The sequence below is a fragment of the Heloderma suspectum genome, chromosome 4 (genome assembly GCF_057233095.1).
Source record: "Heloderma suspectum isolate Gila_16-S chromosome 4, 16-S_ref, whole genome shotgun sequence".
Taxonomy (NCBI): domain Eukaryota; kingdom Metazoa; phylum Chordata; class Lepidosauria; order Squamata; family Helodermatidae; genus Heloderma; species Heloderma suspectum.
In genome coordinates this window covers 51,634,885-51,656,399 of record NC_139461.1, presented here as the reverse complement: position 1 = coordinate 51,656,399, position 21,515 = coordinate 51,634,885, and the positions used below count along the sequence as shown (strand labels likewise).

At 44.1% G+C, this 21,515-nt stretch overlaps 1 protein-coding gene across 2 annotated transcripts in view; it reads left to right on the top strand.

Annotated features, from left to right (window-relative positions):
- The first annotated feature begins 609 nt into the window (after nucleotides 1-609).
- Nucleotides 610-21,515, top strand: part of ZBTB10 (zinc finger and BTB domain containing 10) — a 31,623-nt gene continuing 10,717 nt past the window's right edge. Inside the window, exons 1-2 of one of the 2 annotated variants that reach the window (XM_084849242.1) lie at nucleotides 610-1,658; nucleotides 12,114-13,002. In XM_084849242.1, the coding sequence (XP_084705368.1) occupies nucleotides 702-1,658; nucleotides 12,114-13,002 (1,846 nt within the window). In that variant the 5' untranslated portion in view covers nucleotides 610-701. The remainder of the gene's footprint in view (nucleotides 1,659-12,113; nucleotides 13,003-21,515) is intronic. The other variant, XM_084849240.1, reaches the window with a different exon arrangement.

Genomic DNA, 21,515 nt, shown 5'->3' with positions numbered 1-21,515 from the left:
ACAACTATGCGCGCCTCAGGAGGGGGGAGTGCCAGCGCCTCCTTAATGAGGGGCGGGGAAACGTCGTGCCGTGTCTTCGGGGACGACAGAGTGGGAGGGGGGCTGAGGGAGAGAGGGGGAGATGCGCGCGCGCAAACAGAAAGTCCTGCCAAGTCGTGGCGAGGCGGCGTAGACCAATGGACGCGCGTGACGGGAGCGCGCGCTAAAACCTGACACTCGCCAGCTGTTCGGGCTCCTCCTGGCCCCCTCCTTTTCCCTCCCCTCCCGTCCCTCCCGTCCCCTCCCCCGCGGCGTCGGCGGCTGCTGCTGCTGCTGCCCCAATGCATTGTGGGCGCAGTCCGTTGTTCATTTGCTGTTCGACCTGGGCCGGGGCCTGGTGGGGCGGAAGGGCTGCTGCTGGCTGAGCCGGATCTATTGTGGGGGAGAGCTCGAGGCGGCGGCAGGAGCGGCGACCCAGGCTAGAACGCGGGGACAAGATTGTACACCCCCCCCTTTATTTTAATTTTCGGGCAGGCCGGCCGAACTGACGGAGTGGAACTGCCTGGCCGGGTGGGTGGGTTGGTTTTCCTGCCTCCACCTTTACCCGTCATAGCGGTTGGTTGGGGGGAGGGGGGAGGGGGACAGTTGGGCGCGAGGCAGGAAGAGGGGGCGCGAGGGAGGAGGGAGGGAGTCAGGCGGGCGGGGGCGCTCGCTCGCCCGCCATGTTCGCCGAGATGAACCGCAGGACCTTGGCGTTCCGGGGGGGCGGCCTGGTCAGCGCCACCGCCGCAGTGGGAGGAGGGGGCCCGACGGCTAACGGCAACAGCGGTGGCAGCGGCCCGGGCGAGGCCTGGGTCCGTCAAGAGGCCGAGCAGCTGAACGGCCAGGGGGTGGAGGAGGAAGTGGAGCTGGAGACCGTGGAGCTGGAGGGGGCCGAGCTGGAGGCCACGGACGCCGTGGGGAAGGAGCTGTTGCTCTTGCCGACCACTTCTCCGGACTCCGTGGCCGCCGCCGCTGCCGCCCCGGTTGGCCCCATGTTCGCTGAGAGGAACCGCCGGACCTTGGCCTTCCGCGGCGGGGGCTCGGCGGCGGCGAACAATGGCTGCGAGGTGGCGGGGGCGGCCTGGCCGCGGCGGCCGTTGAACGGGCGGGGAGGTGGCGGCGGGGAGGAGGAGGAGCTGGAGCTGGAGGGCTTGCTGGAGGGGAAAGAGCTGGTGCAGGACGGGGGGTCGCTGAGCGACAGCAGCGAGGACGAGGAGGACGGCGAGGGGGGCAGCCTGGGCGATGGCAGCGGCGCCGAGGGCGGCAGCTGCAGCAGCAGCAGGCGGTCCGGGGGGGACGAGGCGGAGGTCAACAGCGTGGGCGCGGGGGAGGGGGAGAGCATTCAACATTTTCCGCTGGCGGCCCGGCCCAAGTCCCTCCTGCAGAAGCTGCACGTCTCCTTCCAGAGCTCCTGGCTCAAGGAGTTCCCGTGGCTGCAGTATTGCCAGCAGACAGGGCTAGTGTCCTGTGCCTGGTGCGCCGCCGCCGCCTCGACGACCTCCTCCACGGACGGCGGCAACAACGGCGGCGGCCACGACGAGCTCTGCAAGGGCACCCGCAACTACAAACGCGCCCTGCTTCTCAGGCACCATCTCTCGGCAGAGCACCGACTCAACGAACCTGTCACTGCTGAGCAGGTCAGTCGAATCGGGGGACAATATGATCGATGGAGGGGCTGGGGGAAGCAGTCAGGGCGGGTGTGCCTTCTCTCCCTAGGGAAGGCGCTGGCCAGGCAGCATGCCCACGTGTGTGAGCTGCTTTTAATGGATTCTTTCTCATTGCCTGGGTCTGAGGGGACATTATGCTCCTGGTTCACCTTCTGTCTCCAGTAAGCAGATTATTGTGCCTTCTGTTCTCAGGCCGACTTGTCCAATACTTCTGTCTAGAAGCTTTACCGGTGGGCAAGTAACCTTTTAACAGCTTGAGCTTTCATAATGGTTACGTTATCGTATCCTTGGTTCTTTAATGGGAATTAGTACTATCACGGGTCTGTTCCTTCATTGTAAAAGATGGAGAGGGCACAAGTAACATTCTCCACGCAGGCAGGCAATTGATCCCTATAGGAATGTAAAGTGCGTATGTGTCTCTGTATCAATCTATGCTCTCTGGGTCTGGAATCATATCACACTTGGGTGATGGTGATGTCGCTGAAATCCATGACACATTCACATAGGTTGTACTATGTTTGGAAGACATATGCATAACTACAAGAAAACCATTTTTAAATGGTACTGAGGTGAACTCAAAAAGTTATTGGGAGTTTTTCAAAGGTATAATCCCCCCCCCCCTTCCGATAACAGTTCCATAATAAACTGTTGAAGTAAGTTAGGAAGCTTCCAACTGCTTTCATTGCCTTCACCACAGTGGTTATGTGGGGAATATTAGTGAAGCTAAATGAATTGTTTTCTGGAAGCTTTTATACATGTTTGCAGTATTACATAACTTGGTTTGTCTTCCTTTAATATTCAGGAAGATTCTGTACTCATAGATACTTTCAAAACTTCAGAAATTCCTGTTGTGTTATCAAGAATCCTAAGTTGTGGCTTTTGTGTGGAATGTGGTTTTTTCTGATTGTAGTAAATAGTTTATTAAGTACTATAATCAGAACTTCAGAAATAAAACTGATACTGAAACTAGCTAGACATGTCACTTCCACATCTGAAAACCTGGATGCGGATGATTAAATTTCTGTTAACCACTGATTAAACTAGCTGTGTGTTAGAACTTGTAATATTTGAGGGAACTCAGGCTAGTGTTTCTAGGTAAAAAAAGCAACCTTTAAGGTAGGTTAGTTGAGAGATGAGAATCCAGCAAGGGATATATGAATTTAGCAGTTGGAGATGTGCATCTGAATGGTGAGCTCATTTGGCCCATGTTGAACTTGTTGATCCTATCTGATGCAGCCAGTGGTGTACATCCCCAGTTGTGGCTATGTTAAATATGGGTGACCAGGGCTGGCTTATAGATAGTGACCTGGCCTAAGGCCACCCAAGGATTTTCATGGTTGTGGGGAACTGAAGTTGGTCTTCCATATCTAAATGTAATGCTTTGCCCTAGTGGAAAGCCAGTCTTCTTGGCATATGTGGCACAAGTTTAGTCCAAAGTTATGAGAGTGCACCATTTCACTGCATATTACAGAACATCTACATCTTTAACACATTCCTCCCCCCCAACCTCCCCCCCCCCATGTTTGCTTCTTATCTAAGTTGGGCAGTAGTACAGCACTAGGAAGGTAGGGAGGAGACTAGGCCTGACTGCCATAGCCAGGGCCATAGACTTTCTTGGCCAGGGGTTCGTTCACATACACTGCCATAGCAAGGGTCCTTTCCTTCTGTGAGCATGATGAGTCCGTGTCCCTGATTGGATTAAAAAAATGTATTCAAAGAAATATACATATATACATATGTTTCAGTTTTTTTCAAAACTGAATCAATGCCTTCTACCAGATTCATTGAGGGAAAGGAGATTTTTTTCGTCACATAGATGAAGACTCAACTTGATAATTAAAGATGAATGCTTACACTCTATTTATTAAACATATGTATTTCATTTTCACCTGATGAAAATAAACTTTTAGTCTGCCCAGTAGCTATCAGACTTCATGGGTATTTCACTTTTGCTTGCTACTTTGTTTTTGTGAGAGTCGGTTGGACTAAGGCAGAGTGAAGCAGAAAGGAGCAACACTGAAAATTAGAAGAGAAGATAAAAAACGTCCAGTTTGTAGGCTCCTATATTCCCATACTTAACTTCACAAGTTGTCATGCATGCTGGATGAAAGAGACCCTTTAAAAGCCATTCCCTCTCTAGGTAAAATAAGAGGAAAACATGCAAAATGTGCACAGTGTGACAGAAATGCAAGGCCTAGTTGTAAGAATGAAACGGTGTAAATTAAAGCTGAGCAATGTTTGGCCCTTCAGAAATTTTGGCCTACAGCTCCCATGATCCCTCACCACTGCTATGCTCACTAGGGCTGATTGGAATTACAGGCCAAACATCTGGAGAATCACAAAGTTGCACACCCCTAGTGTAAATAATACTCTATTTAGTTGTAAATTAATGTAATTTAGTGGTCAGATCTGAATAATTAGGAAATACATGAAGAAGTATCAATGGGAAACTTGATAGAAATCACTGCAACTTTCAGTGCTCCCTTTCAAGATCCACTGAACTGAGTGTGCATGCTTCCTGCCAGAACCATCTAGTTTTGAGCACATGGGCTCCTACTGTCTTCTGCCAGTACATCCCTGTTTCTTCTAGCCTGGGCCAATCAGAGCTGGAGAGTGGGAGAGGTGCTGGGAGATAGCTCTAGTGTCTGCTGCTCCAGTTGGATGAAGTATATATGAGGGAAGTAGCATTGGGGCCCCTCTGCAGTTCCAAAATCAGGAGAAGGGTAGGGAATTCTCTGTAGTGCTGTGCTTCAGACTGTATCTCTTAAGTACAACACAGTACAGGCAATCCTGCTTTCTTGAGCTTGGAGATGGAGGACGTGATGGGATATTTTCACTGTTTGTACTGTGTTTTGAAGGTGCTTGCCTAATTTCACTATGACAGATACAAGATTTAGTCCCTATTGAACAAGGTCATGTTGACCAGGGATTTTTGGTCGGCTTCAAAGACCAGCCCAAAAGTTGTGAACACCTGCTATTGATCTGTATTCTGTATCTGTGTGTTCCAGTTTATATTCTAGGTTTTTCTGCTTTCAAGCCAAATTATACTTCAGTAATGACAGTTTCTCATACCACAGGCTAACTTAAGTTGGTTTCTATGCGTTGCATACATTTTAAGTCCTTCAGTATAAAACTCTTCCTTATGACTCAGTTGTGGCTATATTCACATTAACTTGCTGAAAAATTAACCAAAACTTTTGTGTTTCTGACCTGTAGCAGAACTAAATTTAATACTGTGTGTATGTTGGAGACTGATAATAATAATTTGAGTGTTGGAGACTATGAAAAGTAATATGTCATGCAAAGTATGTCTCTAAGCATTAACATTTAGATAATTGGAGAAGCTGTTCTAATTTCGTTATGTTTCAAGGCTGCTGCATTTCAGTACTAAGGTAGCTGCATGTGGTGGCGGCAGCAGTGTTTTCAGGTTACTTTGCAGAAGTGTCGTACATGGTATGAATATCATGTATTATCTCCATTTGCTCTGATTTGCTTTTAAATGGCTTCTGTATATTTCCCTTATATAATACTTCCCAGATCTCTCATCTAAATTTCATCCCTTTCTCCTTCCATTTCCCATGTGTGCTTATATATAGTACTTGTAATATTTTTTCTATTGTAGACAGCATACCCAGTCACCTAACATATATGTCTTTTCTCAAAGAAAAAGTGATCAACTGCTGTTAGCATAGTAGTTGCTCCCATTGTGCTATAGTAAATGATGTGAAATGCTGCTGGTGTGTAGAGTTCCTTTATAATATATTAAAATAGTTCAGACTCATAAAACTGAGCATGTGGGTTATAATATTTTAAACAGGCACAGGAAGCTGATCTCGCTCTTCAATTCAAGGACCCCTAAAATAGATGTAGGGTGTTAGTCTCCATTCTCATGGGCTTGTGTCTGAAGAACAGTTTGGGTTGTTAAGCTAATTAAAATCCTTCCATTTGTACATCTTATATTCAGACATTTGGAGAGAGCAACTCCACATCTTCACTATAAAACACCAGTTTGTATTTTGTTGTGTAATTTATGATTTTTTTTATTTTTTGTTTACCTTTTCATCACATGAATAAGTACAAACCCAGAATAGCCACGGAAGTACCTTGTCTGAAAAGCGGGATATTGAAGTACCACACAAAGATACAGGGAGGAAAAGTTACACCGGTCGCAAAAAAACAACAACAAAAAGGAAACAAAACAATTGTGGTTCTGGGTTATAAGCACTAAACAATTCAAGCAAGAATACTGTTTACTTAAAATTTAAAGTTTTAAACCCATCAGTGATAATGTAGCATGTGGAAAAACATGCGGCACACTTTTCATGCAAGGAAATTAACTTGGGAATTAAGTGGCTACCGACTTCTGAGCTCTATAACTAGTTTTTGCTTAAGAGTTAATACATCAGGTCCAGTGCATGCGATTCAGAACATGATTTCCCTCTGTGATGGTAATGGTGGTGGTGAGGTGAATTCCATAAGGGCAAGTACTTGCTGGCATCTAAGAATGTATTTTTGAACTAAAATGTTTTTCCAGTCATAAGTTTATGCAGCTAACAGAAAAGTAGTCTTGCTTTGTTTTTCCTTAGTCTTGTGACATCTTAGACTAAGAGTCCAATCCTGTGTGCACTTGGGAGTAACCTCCACGAATGCAATGGGATTTACTAATGAGTAAACATGCAACAGATTGGGCTGCACAGTTGGAAGAACTACTGGAGGTGTGCCAAACAGGTTAAGCCAGTTTTACTTTTAATGACAGACACCCCCCCCCCCCCCGCGCTTTCTGGGCTATATTGTAAATCACTACAAAAATAAACTCTCAGAAACAAAAATGAGTGAACTCCAAAAATACTTGTGTAGTTGTCCAAGTGTGTGAGACATTCCTGCCACTTATCCCTGGTGTTAGTGGTTAGAAAACCAACAACAGAAATGTAGCATGCTGATATCCATCACACTTCTGATAGAATTGTGCATCTACATTTAATTAATATTTTCTTTGTTTTTTAGTCTGGATTTCTTTGAACATGCCAAGTCCCTCTGGAGAGGTGTGGGATGTAGCCATGCTGTTCAGCTGAAATATTAAATAGCTGTGCCCCATATAAAATTGAGTTATAGGTTGACCACTGTTTATACTATAATGGTCAACAGTACATTTCAACAGCTAATAGGAATAGTAACTTCATAAAGAAGAAATTCCAGTGATTTTAGCAAAAAAAATGGTGATGGCAGCTGAAGGATGATGTTCACAAGAAAATCTTTATATACTTAGCTGTAACTGGATTCGAAAAACTCTCCTCCCTGTGAGCCCACAAAAGCGGCGCTTACACTTTTTCAGGATCCCTCCAAACTCTTTCTTTCTCTCTCTCTCTCTCTCTGTCTCGCACACATACAGCCCCTATCCATTCAGATATACAAGCACACAACCCTCCTCAACACCCCCCAGTTGCTCCCCATTGGCTTCTTGTTGCTCTCCCCCTCTTTCTGCTGGCTTCCCTGATCTCTCATCTGGCTTACTGCTGTACTTCCTAGCCCCTACCCCCACTCTTTAGCTCCACCCCCAGCTTACTGGACAGAAGGGACAAATAGCTGGGTACACTGCAAAGGAAAACACTACAGCCACCTGCCACCTTCATTTCGTAAGACTGTCTGTGAGGCTCATGTGCGGGCCAGAGACATTAATAGGAAATGAAGATGGCAGTGGCTGGAGGCCTTCTCTTTGCTTTGAAGTGATCCCAGCTGCCAAAAAGAAAATGTGGGTGTGTTTTTTAAGTGGGATGGGTAGGGCAGTTTGGTGGGCACCAAGAAAGATGTCCACAGGTACACGTTCCTGTGGGCACCACGTTGCCTACCTGCCCTAGGGGAAAATTTTATCCTTGAATCCACTAGACCCCTGCAATACTTTATATGTTTTTTGTATACATAGACATGTACAGAATTTTAAAGAACAAAAATCTATTCCAGTGCTCTTGAAGAGGTATGACTACAAAAATTGGACTTTTGTGATACAGTAAAAATATGAAGTTATTCTCTATTATGAGAAGATACTGGGGATAGGATGGACCCCACTTAGCTTAGGCATTTGGTAATTTCATTTTCCTATACATTTCAATGCAGTAAATCAAACCAATGATAACTTATTACGTTAAATGTATTTTTTTTTTTCAAAATTGAAAAGGGGGAGATGAAACACCACAGGATAACTGTCCATAGAATCATAGAATAGTAGGGTTGGAAGGGGCCTACAAGGCCATCGAGTCCAACCCCCTGCTCAATGCAGGAATCCAAGTCAGAGCATCCCTGACAGGTGGCTGTCCAGCCTCGTCTTGAACGCCTCCAGTGTGGGAGAGCCCATCACCTCCCTAGGTAATTGGTTCCATTGTCATATTGCTGTAACAGTCAGGAGGTTTTTCCTGATGTTCAGCCAGAATCTGGCTTCCTGTAACTTGAGCCCATTATTCCATGTCCTGCATTCTGGGATGATCGAGAAGAGATCCTGGCCTTCCTCTCTGTGACAACCTTTCAAGTACTTGAAGAGCGCTATCATATCTCCCCTCAGTCTTCTCAAGGCTAAACATGCCCAGTTCTTTCAGTCTCTCTTCACAGGGCTTTGTTTCCAGTCCCCTGATCATCTTTGTTGCCCTCCTCTGAACCCTCTCCAGTTTGTCTGCATCCTTCTTAAAGTGTGGTGCCCAGAACTGAATACAGCACTCCAGATGAGACCACAATGAATATGAAGTTCAGGTTTGCTAAAAGGGTTTTACAACAGCTGCTGGGTCCACAATAACTCCACTGGCATGGGAGGGGTAGACGTGAAGGTCATATTTAATATTCCTCTATAAAATTTTGGAATATGGAGTATTCCCTAAAAATAGATTTATAGGTTCAGACCTTGCCTTTCAACAAAAGTTAAAAAATAGTTCAAGCAATGAACAAATTAAAACCTTGCCAGTAGTATAGGATTAGGCTGAAGATGATAGATCAGTTTCTGCTGGTCTCCCAAGTGCCCAGTACTTGCTAGGGTTCTTGCAGAAATTCTGGTACTGGGCAGCTTTATGTCTGAACTTGACCAATCACAAGACCATGAGCTGGCAAGCTGGAATACCCTGAGTTGTCTTGCATTCCTCTCTCTCAGGCTTGCATACTCCTTCCCTGGTTAGCATTTAAGTATGGTGCAGCTTTAGATCTGCACTGACATAACAGTAATTACTGTTAAACATAGTTGGATTTTAAAACCATTTGTAACCCTAGTTTAGCAACTAGGCAGTGTTCTTTTGAGTAACAGTTAGACCCATAGTTTGTTTTCCTCTCAAAGTGCAAAAGATCTGTTGAATACAGTATGGAAAGAAATGCTACCTTTATCATTGTCTCCTGGTTGCATCTCATTTGCCTTGTTGGTACAAGGGAACTTGTGTTTCAGCTAGCTTATAAAGATTCCTGAACTATGGTGCTTCTAGTTAGTGCTCTACCAATTTGTGAGGTAGGAGATTAATCTGATTAAAGTTCTAATAAAAAGACCTTAGGTGCCTGAGTATTTAAATAAGAATTGTTTATCATGGTGTTCATTTAGGATCACTTGTTACAAAGTGGCTCTTCTTAAATTGATTGTAATCTTCTTCTGGAGCTTGTTAACTATACTGACAGTGACACTGGCCATCATTGTATTTTTCTAGCATGTTCTGTAATGCCTGTTGTCTGCGTTCCCCCAAAGTAGTAAGCTGGAATTCCAGAGAATCCTGGATTTTTGTTCATGAGCAGTGTGCTCAGGCACACTTCTTGATTGCTTCTGCTTGGCCCCTCCCTCCAGTTGGACTGGCTAAACATAAGCACTCACCAGCAATAAAAAGCTTCGTGTTACACCCAAACTGGGATTCCTGGTTTGTCACTCCCCCAACAAGCTGGAATTGCAAACCAGGATTTGTTAATGGTGTATGATTCCTGGCTTGTTTGGGAGCCATAAGTCAGGAGTCAGGTTTGGACATAATAAGGCTTTTCTTGCTAGTAATTTCCTGTTTTGTTTAGCAACTCCTGCTGGTAGTGCACAGTAAGCCAGGATTCTCTGGATTTATGGCTTATCATTTTGCGCAAATACAGCCATTGAGACATTTCTAAAGAAAGATGGTCATTCTATAAAATGTTTAACTTGAGTAGTAAATGAGTAGTACTATATTGATAGTAACCCTAAATCCAAGAACCCTGGATCCAAAGAACCACATGTAGTCTGTGCACACAGCAGATCTTTCCTGTCCACCTGCTGCAGCCTCTTGTGTCCCCTAAAAAGTCACTCCTGAGGGTTGGGGCATCCTCCTTAATAGAGTGCGATATGGGGTACTGCACCTGGAGGGAATCGGCAGAAATCAATGCAACACCTCAATGAAATATTTTCTGCTCGTGCAAGGAGTACTTTGGCCCAAAGCCAAAATCAGGGTTTATCCAACCAACTGCTTAAATTGTCAAATAAATTTTCAACTGGATCCTGTTACCAGCTGTATCAAGTTATTAGGTTGATACAATAATTGTTGTAAAGCAAGAGGCTGGGATGTTGTAGGGCTACATCTATGTAGCACCATGAATTTGCGCTTCTAAAGCAGTCATTAATACCTGGCGTGTTGCACAGGAGAGATAAGGCTAAAAGTGTGCATGACAAAGGTGAAACTGATGTAGGATTTTAAAGTAGCCTCTGGCAGCTTAACAGTGGCCTTCAGGTGAATGTCAGAGCTGTACATGTGCGTCCTGCTGTTTCTCCTCTTTCCCTGTTGTTCTGCTACATAGGATACAAAGTTAATGGGTTGGATCCAACAGTTGCACAGCATGACTTCTGTTTGTGCAATGGGACTTCCTGGCCTCTCCTCACCCTGCGTTCTCCCATGCGTGCCCCAGATCTGCTGGGTGGTCCCCCAACCTTCAGGAGCATATTTGAGGGAGATGCATAGGGGAATATAGACGAGATTGGAAATCCATTCTGCTAATGATTTTGGTTTTGCTAGTGGATGACCAACATTGGCTCCAACTGAATGAGTTTTAGTCCCAGTGCCTTTGTGGAACTGTGAGTTGAGAAGTGTATAGCCAATGCAGTGAAGGATAGCTGAGATTGTTGGTTCTGTGCAGGCAAAGCCAATGGAATGATAGTTTGTCTTGGTTTACTGAAGAATGCACTTTTCTGGGTGTACAGCTTGAATAAGGAGGAGAAACCCTGGTTTGCAGGGAGGAGAAGAGAAGGGTGGATTGACTTAATCAGCAATTGAAATGGCCAAGTAAAAGACATCTTTAAACCAGTTTAGTTTCCCTTTTATTTGCATATCTGATAATACCTAGGTGGAAGGATAGTTAAAAACTGAAATGATCCATGTTTTTGTTTAGGAAAGGTTCTGAAAAACCTTTGGCAGAGAAACAAGAGGGAATAGAGATTCTGTTTCTCTCTGCTGGTTATGGGTGGGGAGAGGAGGAGGCAGGAAAGTGCTGGAGAAGTCAGCCATTGATGCAGGAGGCCTGTGTCTGATCCAGAATATGCCCTGAGAGCCACTTCCTAACTGCAATAATCAAAGGTATTGAGAAGGGGAGGCTTGAAAATCAGCAGTGCCAAGGGGAGGAGGCTTGATGCAGCAGCAACCTCCCAATGAAAAATATTGGAAGAAGGTGAAGAGAAAGAGAACATAAGGATAGCTTAATTTTGGAGGTAGCATAGGATGGCTGTTATTTCCTGTCTTCAAACCCATAGTTCGAAGAAAGCAGGGAGGAGTGCACTTGGAAACATAGGCTTTAAGCTGGAAAGAATACATCTCTTCCTACACCCAACATAATATTAAAGAAGCTACACCACAGTACCTGCTAGCCTTGAAGCCATAGCTCTTAGTTTGGAAGGGATTCAGAGCTACCTGTTCTCTTCCTGTTACCTTTTGTTTTGAGGATATGAGAAGAGGAATCAAGGAAGAGCTAATGGAATTGTGCTGGAAAAGAGTGCTGGAGCAGAGCAGGGGTTGGCTGGCCACTCCTTGAAATGTTGTTCACATAGCTGAGTTGTATTTCTGTAGAGTAGTAGTAGCTTTTTCTTTGTTGAAGTGCAGTAAGGGCACAGTGGCTGTTTCTCCTTTCCTGGAAACCACATAAGGTTGTATCTTTATTATAGCATACCTCCTTGGCAGTGAAAAGGCAGCTATAATCCCATTGATGGCAAACTTTATTTGAAATAATAAAGAAATAATTAGTTGCAATGTAGCTGAGTGCCCTTGGTATGTGTTTGGGGTATGCTCTCACTTCTATTAATGTATGTTTTATTGACATGGAAGATGGTGTGGCTGTGAGCTAAATGATTAAACATTCTTTTTTTGAATTGGGATTTAGAAATAAAAATGTTATTCACTTGGAGCTTAAAACCAAACAAGTCAGTACCTGAATGCTAACTTCTTAATTCTCCTCCCCCCTTAATTACAGGAATCGGAAATAACATCAGATTTGGCTAATGAGAGAGATTGTGATTACAACATTAGGCCAAATGAGAACTCTTACTGCTATCAACTATTACAAGAATTAAATGAGCAGAGAAAAAAGGGCATTCTTTGTGATGTCAATATTGTGGTGAGTGGAAGGGTCTTCAAAGCTCACAAAAACATCCTGGTTGCAGGCAGCCGTTTCTTCAAGACTTTATATTGCTTTACAAACAAAGAAAGCCGTAACCAAACCACTGTTACCTATTTAGATGTTGTTGCTGTTCAGGGCTTTTCTGTCATCTTGGACTTCCTATATTCTGGTAACCTTGTGCTTACAAGCCAGAATGCAATTGAAGTGATGTCAGTGGCCAGCTACCTTCAAATGACAGAAGTTGTTCAATCCTGTCGCAATTTTATCAAAGATGCCTTAAATATAAGCATAAAATCAGAAGCCCCGGAAGCTGTAGTTGTGGATTACAATAGAAGATCTGTTAGTAGGGATGGATTAACTTCAAGGGATCAGAAAGTTGCTAGTTTTTGGGCCACACGAAATCTTACTAACTTGGCAAGCAGTATAAAAACTGAAAATGATAGCTACTGCATTGATGAGAGCCAATCTGAAAACTACCAAATGAATGATTGGGTCCAGGACAGCTCACCTGAAATGGCTGAAAATGAATCTCAAGGTGAAGGAAAGGTCTTTGTATGGAATGATATGAGCTCACAGGGACAATCACTTCAAGAACCTGGAAAAGCAAGAAGGAAAAACCAAACTGCAAAAAGGTTTGTTTACAATATACCACCCAATAATGAAGAAACGTTAGAAGAATGCTCAGCTACCCAAACGTCGGTCCAATACCCAGAAGACTTGCAGTTTATCAAAGAAGAAGCAGGTAAATATTAGTACCATAGGCATCTTAAGTGTCAATGTTTATTATAGTCAATGACTTGACATAAAATTATGTTCAGAACAATTTCTCACAAGGGTAAAAAGTAGGGATGTACGAAAGTCACTTAACTTCTACGAAATTTGATTCGCAGTGGCGGGGAGGTGCTCCATCCCTCCCCCCGAAATTCTGGACAGGGGGGAGGCGCCCCGTCCCTCCCCCCTGAAATTCTGGCCGGGGGGGGGAGGCGCCCCGTCCCTCCCCCCCGAAATTCTGGCCAGGGGGGAGGCGCCCCGTCCCTCCCCCCCAAAATTCTCGCCGGGGGGAGGCGCCCCGCCCTTCCCGCCGCGAATCCTGGCTGACCGGGTCTGCAAATGACGGCGGCCATAGCCGCTGCCATTTGCGTCCCTGCAGTCAGCTGTGATAGGCTACGTAAATGTTTATGTAGCCTATCACGGCTGAGTTAAAAAAAAAAACCAAAAAAACCTGCGCGTATGCAAATGGCGGCACCCATGGGCGCTGCCATTTGCATTCCTTATTTTGGCACGTCTATACGTAAACATTTACATAGACTACGGCGAAAATAAGGGGAACGCAAATAGCGTAGACGCTACGCTATTTGCATTCCCCTTATTTTCGCCGTAGTCTACGTAAATGTTGACGTAGACTAGATGTGCCAAAATAAGGAACGCAAATGGCAGTGCCCATGGGCGCCGCCATTTGCATACGCGCAGTTTTTTTTTTAACTCAGCCGTGACAGGCTACGTAAACATCTACATAGCCTATCACGGTATTTTTTTAAAATCTAGCCGTGATAGGCTATGTAAATTTTTACGTAGCCTATCACGTTTTTTTTTTTAACTTGGAAATGGTGGCGGTGGCAGCAGGTTGGAAGACCGGCCGCCACTGCCACCGGAGCTGCCGCCGCCGCCGCCGCCAGGGAGATTCGCCCAAGGTAAGTCCCGTCCCGGAGGGGGGCGGGGGGGCAGACCGTTTTGCCACCGATTTCGGGGGGCCAAATGTGCTGGTGTTCGGCCTCCCTGAGATTTGTGGCGAAATTCTCTGACATCCCTAGTAAAAAGTGGAAACCAGATGTCACTCCTTTGCCATTATAAAACTCCTCCAACAGTGCCCCCCATCCAAACTGTAGCTAAACAGTGTATATATTTAAATGACCATAATGGTGAAGATCCAAGATTGCAGAATCACCAGTTCTAAATGCTCAAGCTTTCAGTTGTTTTAAGTGTTTAAATAGTATATTCAAAAAGGTGCACTGTGCTGGTTCTTGGTATCATGGCTACTAATAGCATTCAGTAACCACCAAAGATCCTTTTATTCCTAGATCCTCCTTGGGCATATCTTTCAAGCATGCAAATCTGGGGCAGAAACCAATATTGCGCTTCCACCAATTGTGCTGCACCTGCAGGACACACCGCTGGTGCAACAGGAAGCTAGCGCTTCCCAGAGCAGCCCCAGAAATGGCTGAAATACTAGTTTCTGGAACTGGGCAGGTTAACTAAGGTCCCTTCTGCGAGCTCTGCTGACCTGTTCCACTATGGAAACAAGTGTTATATCTCATTTCCGGTTGCTTTGGGAAATGCTAGCTTCCCGTCCTGCTGGCAGTGGGTCGTGCTGGCACCTAGGCAACATTGGATACTGCCCCTGGTTTTTTTCTCTAGAAAATGGGAGAGCACGTGTTTAGTGCTTTGTCAGGGGTATAGACAAATTTCAGCGGGAGTTAGCCACATTCCGAGATCTTTAAAAGATCCAAAATGTTGAAGGCATGGAAAACTATTTTGTTGTCTGCCTCCCCCCATCCTGAAAATTCTGAAATGTGGGGAAATAGAAAAATATGTGATATATTCTTATCAGATATAAATTTTACTACATTAGTAGCAGAAAATGTATATGTATAACTTGGCACTTACAGTTGTGCTGTTTGGATATTTATGAAATTTAAAAGTATAACTGCCTGCAAATAAAACAATTACAAGTCTACCTAGTATTAGACAGAGAACATCCATCTGCTGCATCTGAAGGTAGCTAAGCCTTGTCAGTTGGGAAAATAGGGGGGAAAGGAATGACATGGGAATATAATAAAAGCTGAGAGTTGAAACCATCAACACTATAGTAAACAAACGGAAGTTTTTTTCGAGCAGGCTGATCCTACCTACCTGAGTGTGGGAGAGATCTGTGGCAGAACTATCACTGCATGCAGAGCCCTGCCAAATCACAGTGGTTGTGGTTGCGGGGTGGGGGAGTTTTTCTTATGAGCTATACCATCTCCAGGAACATATCGAACAAACGGGCATAAGATCCTGTGGATCTACACCTGCCCTCAGTGTGCCCCATTTGTGGCTGCACTGCCATTGTAACACCACAGTTGGGAGAACAATGATGTTGGAGCTTTCTGCTACTGCAGAGATGTGAAAGAGTAGAAATGTGAAGGTCTGGAAATAAACCAGAAAAAATCAGGAAAATTTTGTTTTTCCTATTTTCCAATGACCTCCCCCCACACACCGGGAAAAACTGGACTCTCACTCTAACCTACCTCACAGGGTTGTTGTAAGGATGAATTGGAGAGGACGAGGACACTGTACGCTGCCTTGGGCTTCTTGGAAGAAAGGCAGGATATAAATGTAATAAATAAATTATGTAATATTTTCTTTGGGGATGGTGACTAAAATATTTAAGACAAAGTGTTCGTTTACTGATACCTGGTCTTTACTCGCTCAAAATGATTTCTAAAAACTACAGAATAGAAAGATTTTTATGTAAGACTAGAGATGTAAGCTCTCTGGAAATTCTGAGGCCATGTGAGAAAAATTTGTTTTAATCTTCTCTAAGATTCCCAGCATAGTTATTTCTTCCATTCCATACTAAGATTAGCGAACTAGTGGGTTGTATCCAGTTGTGCCCCAGGACTAGCAACATTGCACTTACGTAAACCAACACTTGTGCAATGTAAGTAGCTCTTTCTAGGGTAATGGGGAAAAGCAGTGATTTGACATTGCCCTATAAAGTGCTACTAATTATTATGAAAGAATTATGAAAGATAATATTGTCAAGCATATAGAAGAACCAGTCCTGCTGAAAGACATGGCTTCCACAATCTACATGAGTCTTGTCTCATTAACCTTTTAGAGTTCGTGTCAGTAAACATGTAGTTAGGAGTGGTCCAGTAGACCTTTGTTGCTTGGACTTACAAAAAAGTTTTGACAGAATCCCTCACCAAAGACTCCTGAGCAAAAACTGCCAATATATGCTGCCCTTATGGTGTGACCACGCAGGGAAACATGATAGAGGTGGACAAAATTATGCAAGGTGTGGAGAAAGTGGCTAAGGGTGCAATTCTATCGAGATAGGCGGCCTTCTCCGAACTCGGAAGTGACCGCCTATCCAAAAGCAGGGCAGGAGAAGCACTGTGGGGATCGTTCCTCCCACGCTCCTCCTGTCTTTAATTTTTGGCTAGACAGCCAATTGCAGCTGTCTAGCCGCAGGAGCACGGAGCAGTGAAGGAGGCTGCTGTATGACAGATAGGGTGTGTCGCACATGCAGTTACACTCTCCCTGCCCCGGAACGCCCCCAGCCATACTCCTTTCCGGCCGCTTCATGCTCCTCTTGCTCCGTGCTCCTCCGAGGCAGCGTGGAAGTGGGGCTAGGTCGGTTCCCAAAAATTGACATATCCTATGGCTATCTAGCCACTGTCTAGCGGCCATAGGATTGCTCTCTAAGTCTCATAATACTAAAACCCAGGGTCATCCAGTGAAGCTGAGTGGTAGGAGGTATAAGGACAGACAAAAGTACTTCACGCAGGACATAGCGAATTCCATAGTTTCAGTATCACAAGATGTAGTGATGGCCACCAATCTGGATAGTTTTCAAAGGGGATTAGACAAATTCATGGAGGATAAAACTATCAATGGCTACTAGTCATGAAGGCTATATGCTGCCTCCAGTATTTTTACCAGCGACTTTTTACCAGTCGCTGGGGAACACGAACAGGAGGATGGTATTGCACTCATGTCCTACTTATGGGGTTCCCACAGGCAGCTCATTGACGAATATGTGAACAGAATACTGGACTACATAGGCCTTTGGTCTGCATGGCTGCTCTTAGGAAATCTTGAAAGCCAAAAAGATCAGTAGGATTTGTAGGAGACAGGACCTCAGTGCCCTGGCTAACTCTTTGCCCCTTGTAGAAGCTGAATAATCTAGTTTGAATAATCTACAATGTTCTAAATTGTATGGTTTATGCTAGTTGCAGAATTTGATTTTTCTTTGCCAAAAATTATCAAATTCTGCACATGCAGCCTTGCCTTTAGTGTTCTGTGCATTTAAATCTGTACTTCATTTTCAAAAGTCCATACATTACTATGAATTATTCTACAATAATAGGTATTTAAGACTCTGAGACACTTGAGGATGATGGGCATGTAAGGTCGCGTTCAATGTTGTTAACTTGAAAAATCTGTCAGCTTTGCACTCAATTGTTTAGAGATTAGTTTAACATCAAATTGCTTCCTAAATTGGTTGTAGTAGTTGGACTAGGTCTGAGTATGTTTCATGTTAAGAAGAGAGCTTATGAACTGGTTAAATCTGCCTTTGTTGACCTAATAAATGGGTTTAGAGACGTATTAACCCTTTAAGTACGTGCCATAGTGGAGCAGTGTCCTGGCAGGTTGGGCGTTGGGGGAGAGAGTTGAGCAATATATCAACTACAAGCTTGTGTGGCATTGATGTTGAAGGAAAGATAAGTGATATGAAGGGTTGGAAGACTCATGGAAAAACTGGATATTGGGCCAGAGGTCCTCCTACTCTTTAGCTGCCAGTGGCTTATGCCATGTCACTGGCTAGTAATGGATAATGCTGCTTACCTAGTGTGGATTTGCTGCTTAAGGCCAGTAGACCTATATTGGCTAGCTTGAGTACTCAGTGCTTCGCCAGCCTGGGGATTGGGATGGTGAAGATGTAGGATGCCATCTTGTTGGCCAGGTTGTACGGATGGACATTGGTTTCAAATGAATTTATTAATGTTGAGGATTATGTTATTGAACTGTTCAACTTGCTGCCTAACAGACTTCCTAGCTAAGTTGTCCTAGGGTAGTTTCTTCTTGATGTTAAGACTCCTGAAGCTACTGATTCTAAAAAAGGTAAAGGTGTCTCCAACCAGTCGTGTCCGACTCTAGGGTGTGGTGCTCATCCCCGTTTCTAAGCCGAAGAGCCAGCGCTGTCCGAAGTCGCTTCCGTGGTCATGTGGCTGGCATGACTGAACACAGAGGTGCACGGAACGCTGTTACCTTTCCCGCCAAGGCGGTACCTATTTATCTACTTGCAATTTCTTGCTTTCGAACTGCTAGGTTGGCAGATTCTGATTTTAGAGGATATCAATATCTATGCTGAGGTTGAGGTTTGCTGAGATTTAATGATTGCCATGACAAACCAGGGTGGTGGTAGTCTCAGTGCATTTTGCTGAGCTTACACTGGATTTGTTGTACACCCCCTACAGAGAGGGTGATTGAGGAGGATGTAGAAATGATGCCTTGTTATAGACAACCACAGGCAGCTCATTGGCCAAGTATGTTATCTTGCCAGGGCTTAAATCTCAGACACAATCTCCTTCCTAGAGGTTGTGGTTTAATTTAAAATCATTCTACCTTGAAGACTTGTTGATCCAAGAACTTTCCAGGAGATTTACCATTAATTGTTAGTGGTCTTGTAGCTCACCTGCTCAATCTCTGGAATAGCGAAATACTGTGGGGTATCGATGTGATTGCACTGAAATGCCCTCTCCCACAGTTGCAGAGCTAGGCAGCCTTCTGGCATACAAGATACTTACTTGCAATTAATATAGGTGATAATAAGAGTACAAGTTCCAGAAAACACTTTAACCAAACACTTGAGGGCCAGTTTTGAAGAGCTGTGCCTTGCAGCAGAAACAATGAAGAAATCTTTTATTTTCTGCTATTTTTGTAGCTGCAAAGTATCATCCATAGGAGTTCTTCTAATCATTACAGAGCTGTTATCCATCCTGGAGGGGCTGATACTTTTGACTCATGCTGTTTGGATATAATGTATTGTTGCATTGCATCAATTGGTTAGATTAATCAAGGGCATTTTTGTCAAAGGTTTTAAAAGTGATTAATGAGGCAGCAGATTAAAAAAACCATTGTTAATATAAGTACTTATAAAAGCTACAGATGACAAGACCATCTTAAGAGGTGTCATCTTCCCCCCCACCCCCAAATTAGATAGGATATTGAATGAATGCAATTAGCATGCACATTTAAAGAAAATTACATAGCCATAGGATAGTAACAGGGCTGCAGGGGGTGAGGAGGGAGAGCTTTAACCTATCCCAATGAAAATTGCCTCTCTAAAGTTGCTATTTAAATCAAGAGAGGAACTTCCAGAGGAACCTGTAAGATGATGCCTGCTACAACACTTGTGCGTCATCTAAAAACAGGGTATGCTTTTTGCTTTAGAATAGAATTATTTTTTGCAAATTTAAATTTTGCATATGCAAATTTAATTGATTACAATTCATACAATTAAGTTACAAATACAATTCTGTGTTAAAGGAAATAGTAGGGTGACTTTAAAAAACGTTCTAAAAACAACAGCATTTGGGCATTTTGAATAACTGGTCAAGTCTTAAATCCAGCTTTTTGAGCAGGATGATTACTGGTAATAGCTACCAAGCTCAAGGCATTCTTAGAAGGCACTGAGTTGTCTAGACCCATTTCATTTGGATTTCAGACTGTCTTCCAGACTTGCTAAATGATCTGAATCTAGTTATATACAGTAGCCTGGTTTGCATATAACATTAACCCATAGTTTATTCAGCTCAGGAGTGGGCAGCACACAGAAAGCTGCCTTATAGTGAGTCAGATCTAGCCCAGTATTGTCACCGCTGACTGGCAGCGGCTCTCCAGGAGTTTTTCCCATCCCTACCTGGAGAGGCTGGGATCAAACCTGGGATCTTTTGCATGGAAAGCATGTGCTCTACCACTGAGCTATGGCCATCCTATGGGCTGCATGCAGTCCCTGATGCAGCCCCTGCTGGCTCTCCCCCCCACCCCCCCCAGAATAGTTTTCAGGCAAAAATTGTGTCCATAGCACTATGGAGCACAAATAAGGACAATTTTTTGTCTGGCAGATGATCGAACAAACCATGGTTTATTTTCTTAGTCCCTGGGTTGTTCGTTTTCCCCCCCTTCTCCTTCACCCGCTCCCTCCCTGTATACCAAATGCCTTCACAGTGCTGTGGTACTAGCATGTAGAGTGGCTAGGGTTTTTTTTACTCCTTTTGCCCGCTGCGTCTGTAGCCTGGCGAAACAACCCATGAGCAACCCATGGCTTGAGGTTTGCACTTAACCACCCATGGTTTAAACAACCCAGAGTTTACATCCCAGCAACAAACCTTGTTTTTTTCTGGATTGTTTGTGGTAAACAAGTCACCCACATTCACACATAACAACCCAGAATTCAACAACCCATAGCATGGGTTAGTGTTAACATGCAAACCAGACCAGTGTAATTCTTACTGTCCTTAATTTCTCTGTAGTGGCTGAAAGCATTGTCCTTCTGAACTGTCCAGGAAAGTTTAGAACCTTGGCCATAACTGCAGCTCCTACTAAACTGGGTGATCTTAGAAGGTAGTAGGCTGTGACTTTTGTTTCACCTTTGAATTATAGGTGCTTCACTGGTCTATCTTGTTACCAGTTTTATATGACATTCACATGGTGCCTCTTTGGAAGAGATTATCCATAGGCATGGGAGTGCATTGTCATTAGTATATTGCTGACATTCAATTTAATTTTTGTTTTCAGTTGATATGAATCTTGCTATCTTAACCATGAGCTTCTGTTTGGACATAGTAACAGGCAGGATGAGGGCAGACAGTGAAATTGCAACCATATAAGAGAGCTTTTGGTAGTTGCAGTCCCCCTGGAAGCTTAAGTTAAGTGGGAATATTACAAGTCTCTTCCTGCCCCCACCCCCAAATCCTATTAAGCCATTCCTGCCACATCTTTTCTGAGTTCCACCCACCCAAAGCTTCTCTGTGCCCATGGAAGCCGTTCTTATCTGTCATAGTTAAATGAAACCTCCATGTTCAGAGGCAATATACCTCTAAATGCTAGTAATCTATTTTGCTTTGCTGTGTGTGGTACTATAAAAAGCAAGACTCTTAACAAATAGGTATCTTGCTAGCCCATGAAACATCGAATTCTGAAAATGCATGTACTTTTTTCATTCTAGAGTGTGGGCTGGATGGGCCAGCATTGTTAGGATATGCAAAACAGTTTGTGAACATCTTCCTAATAATAGGCTTCTATAATAGTTAAGGTTCAGAGTTCCCAAAACATCTCCTAGCTCCATTGCTGTTATTGAAAATGAGGGGATTTCAAGTCACCTACTGCTTCATCTGGAGTTAACAGTGATCCAGGCAGAATGAATGCAATGGGAGGAATAGATATATCAAAAGCATGGGGTCAGGAGGCAGAAGATCAAGAAAG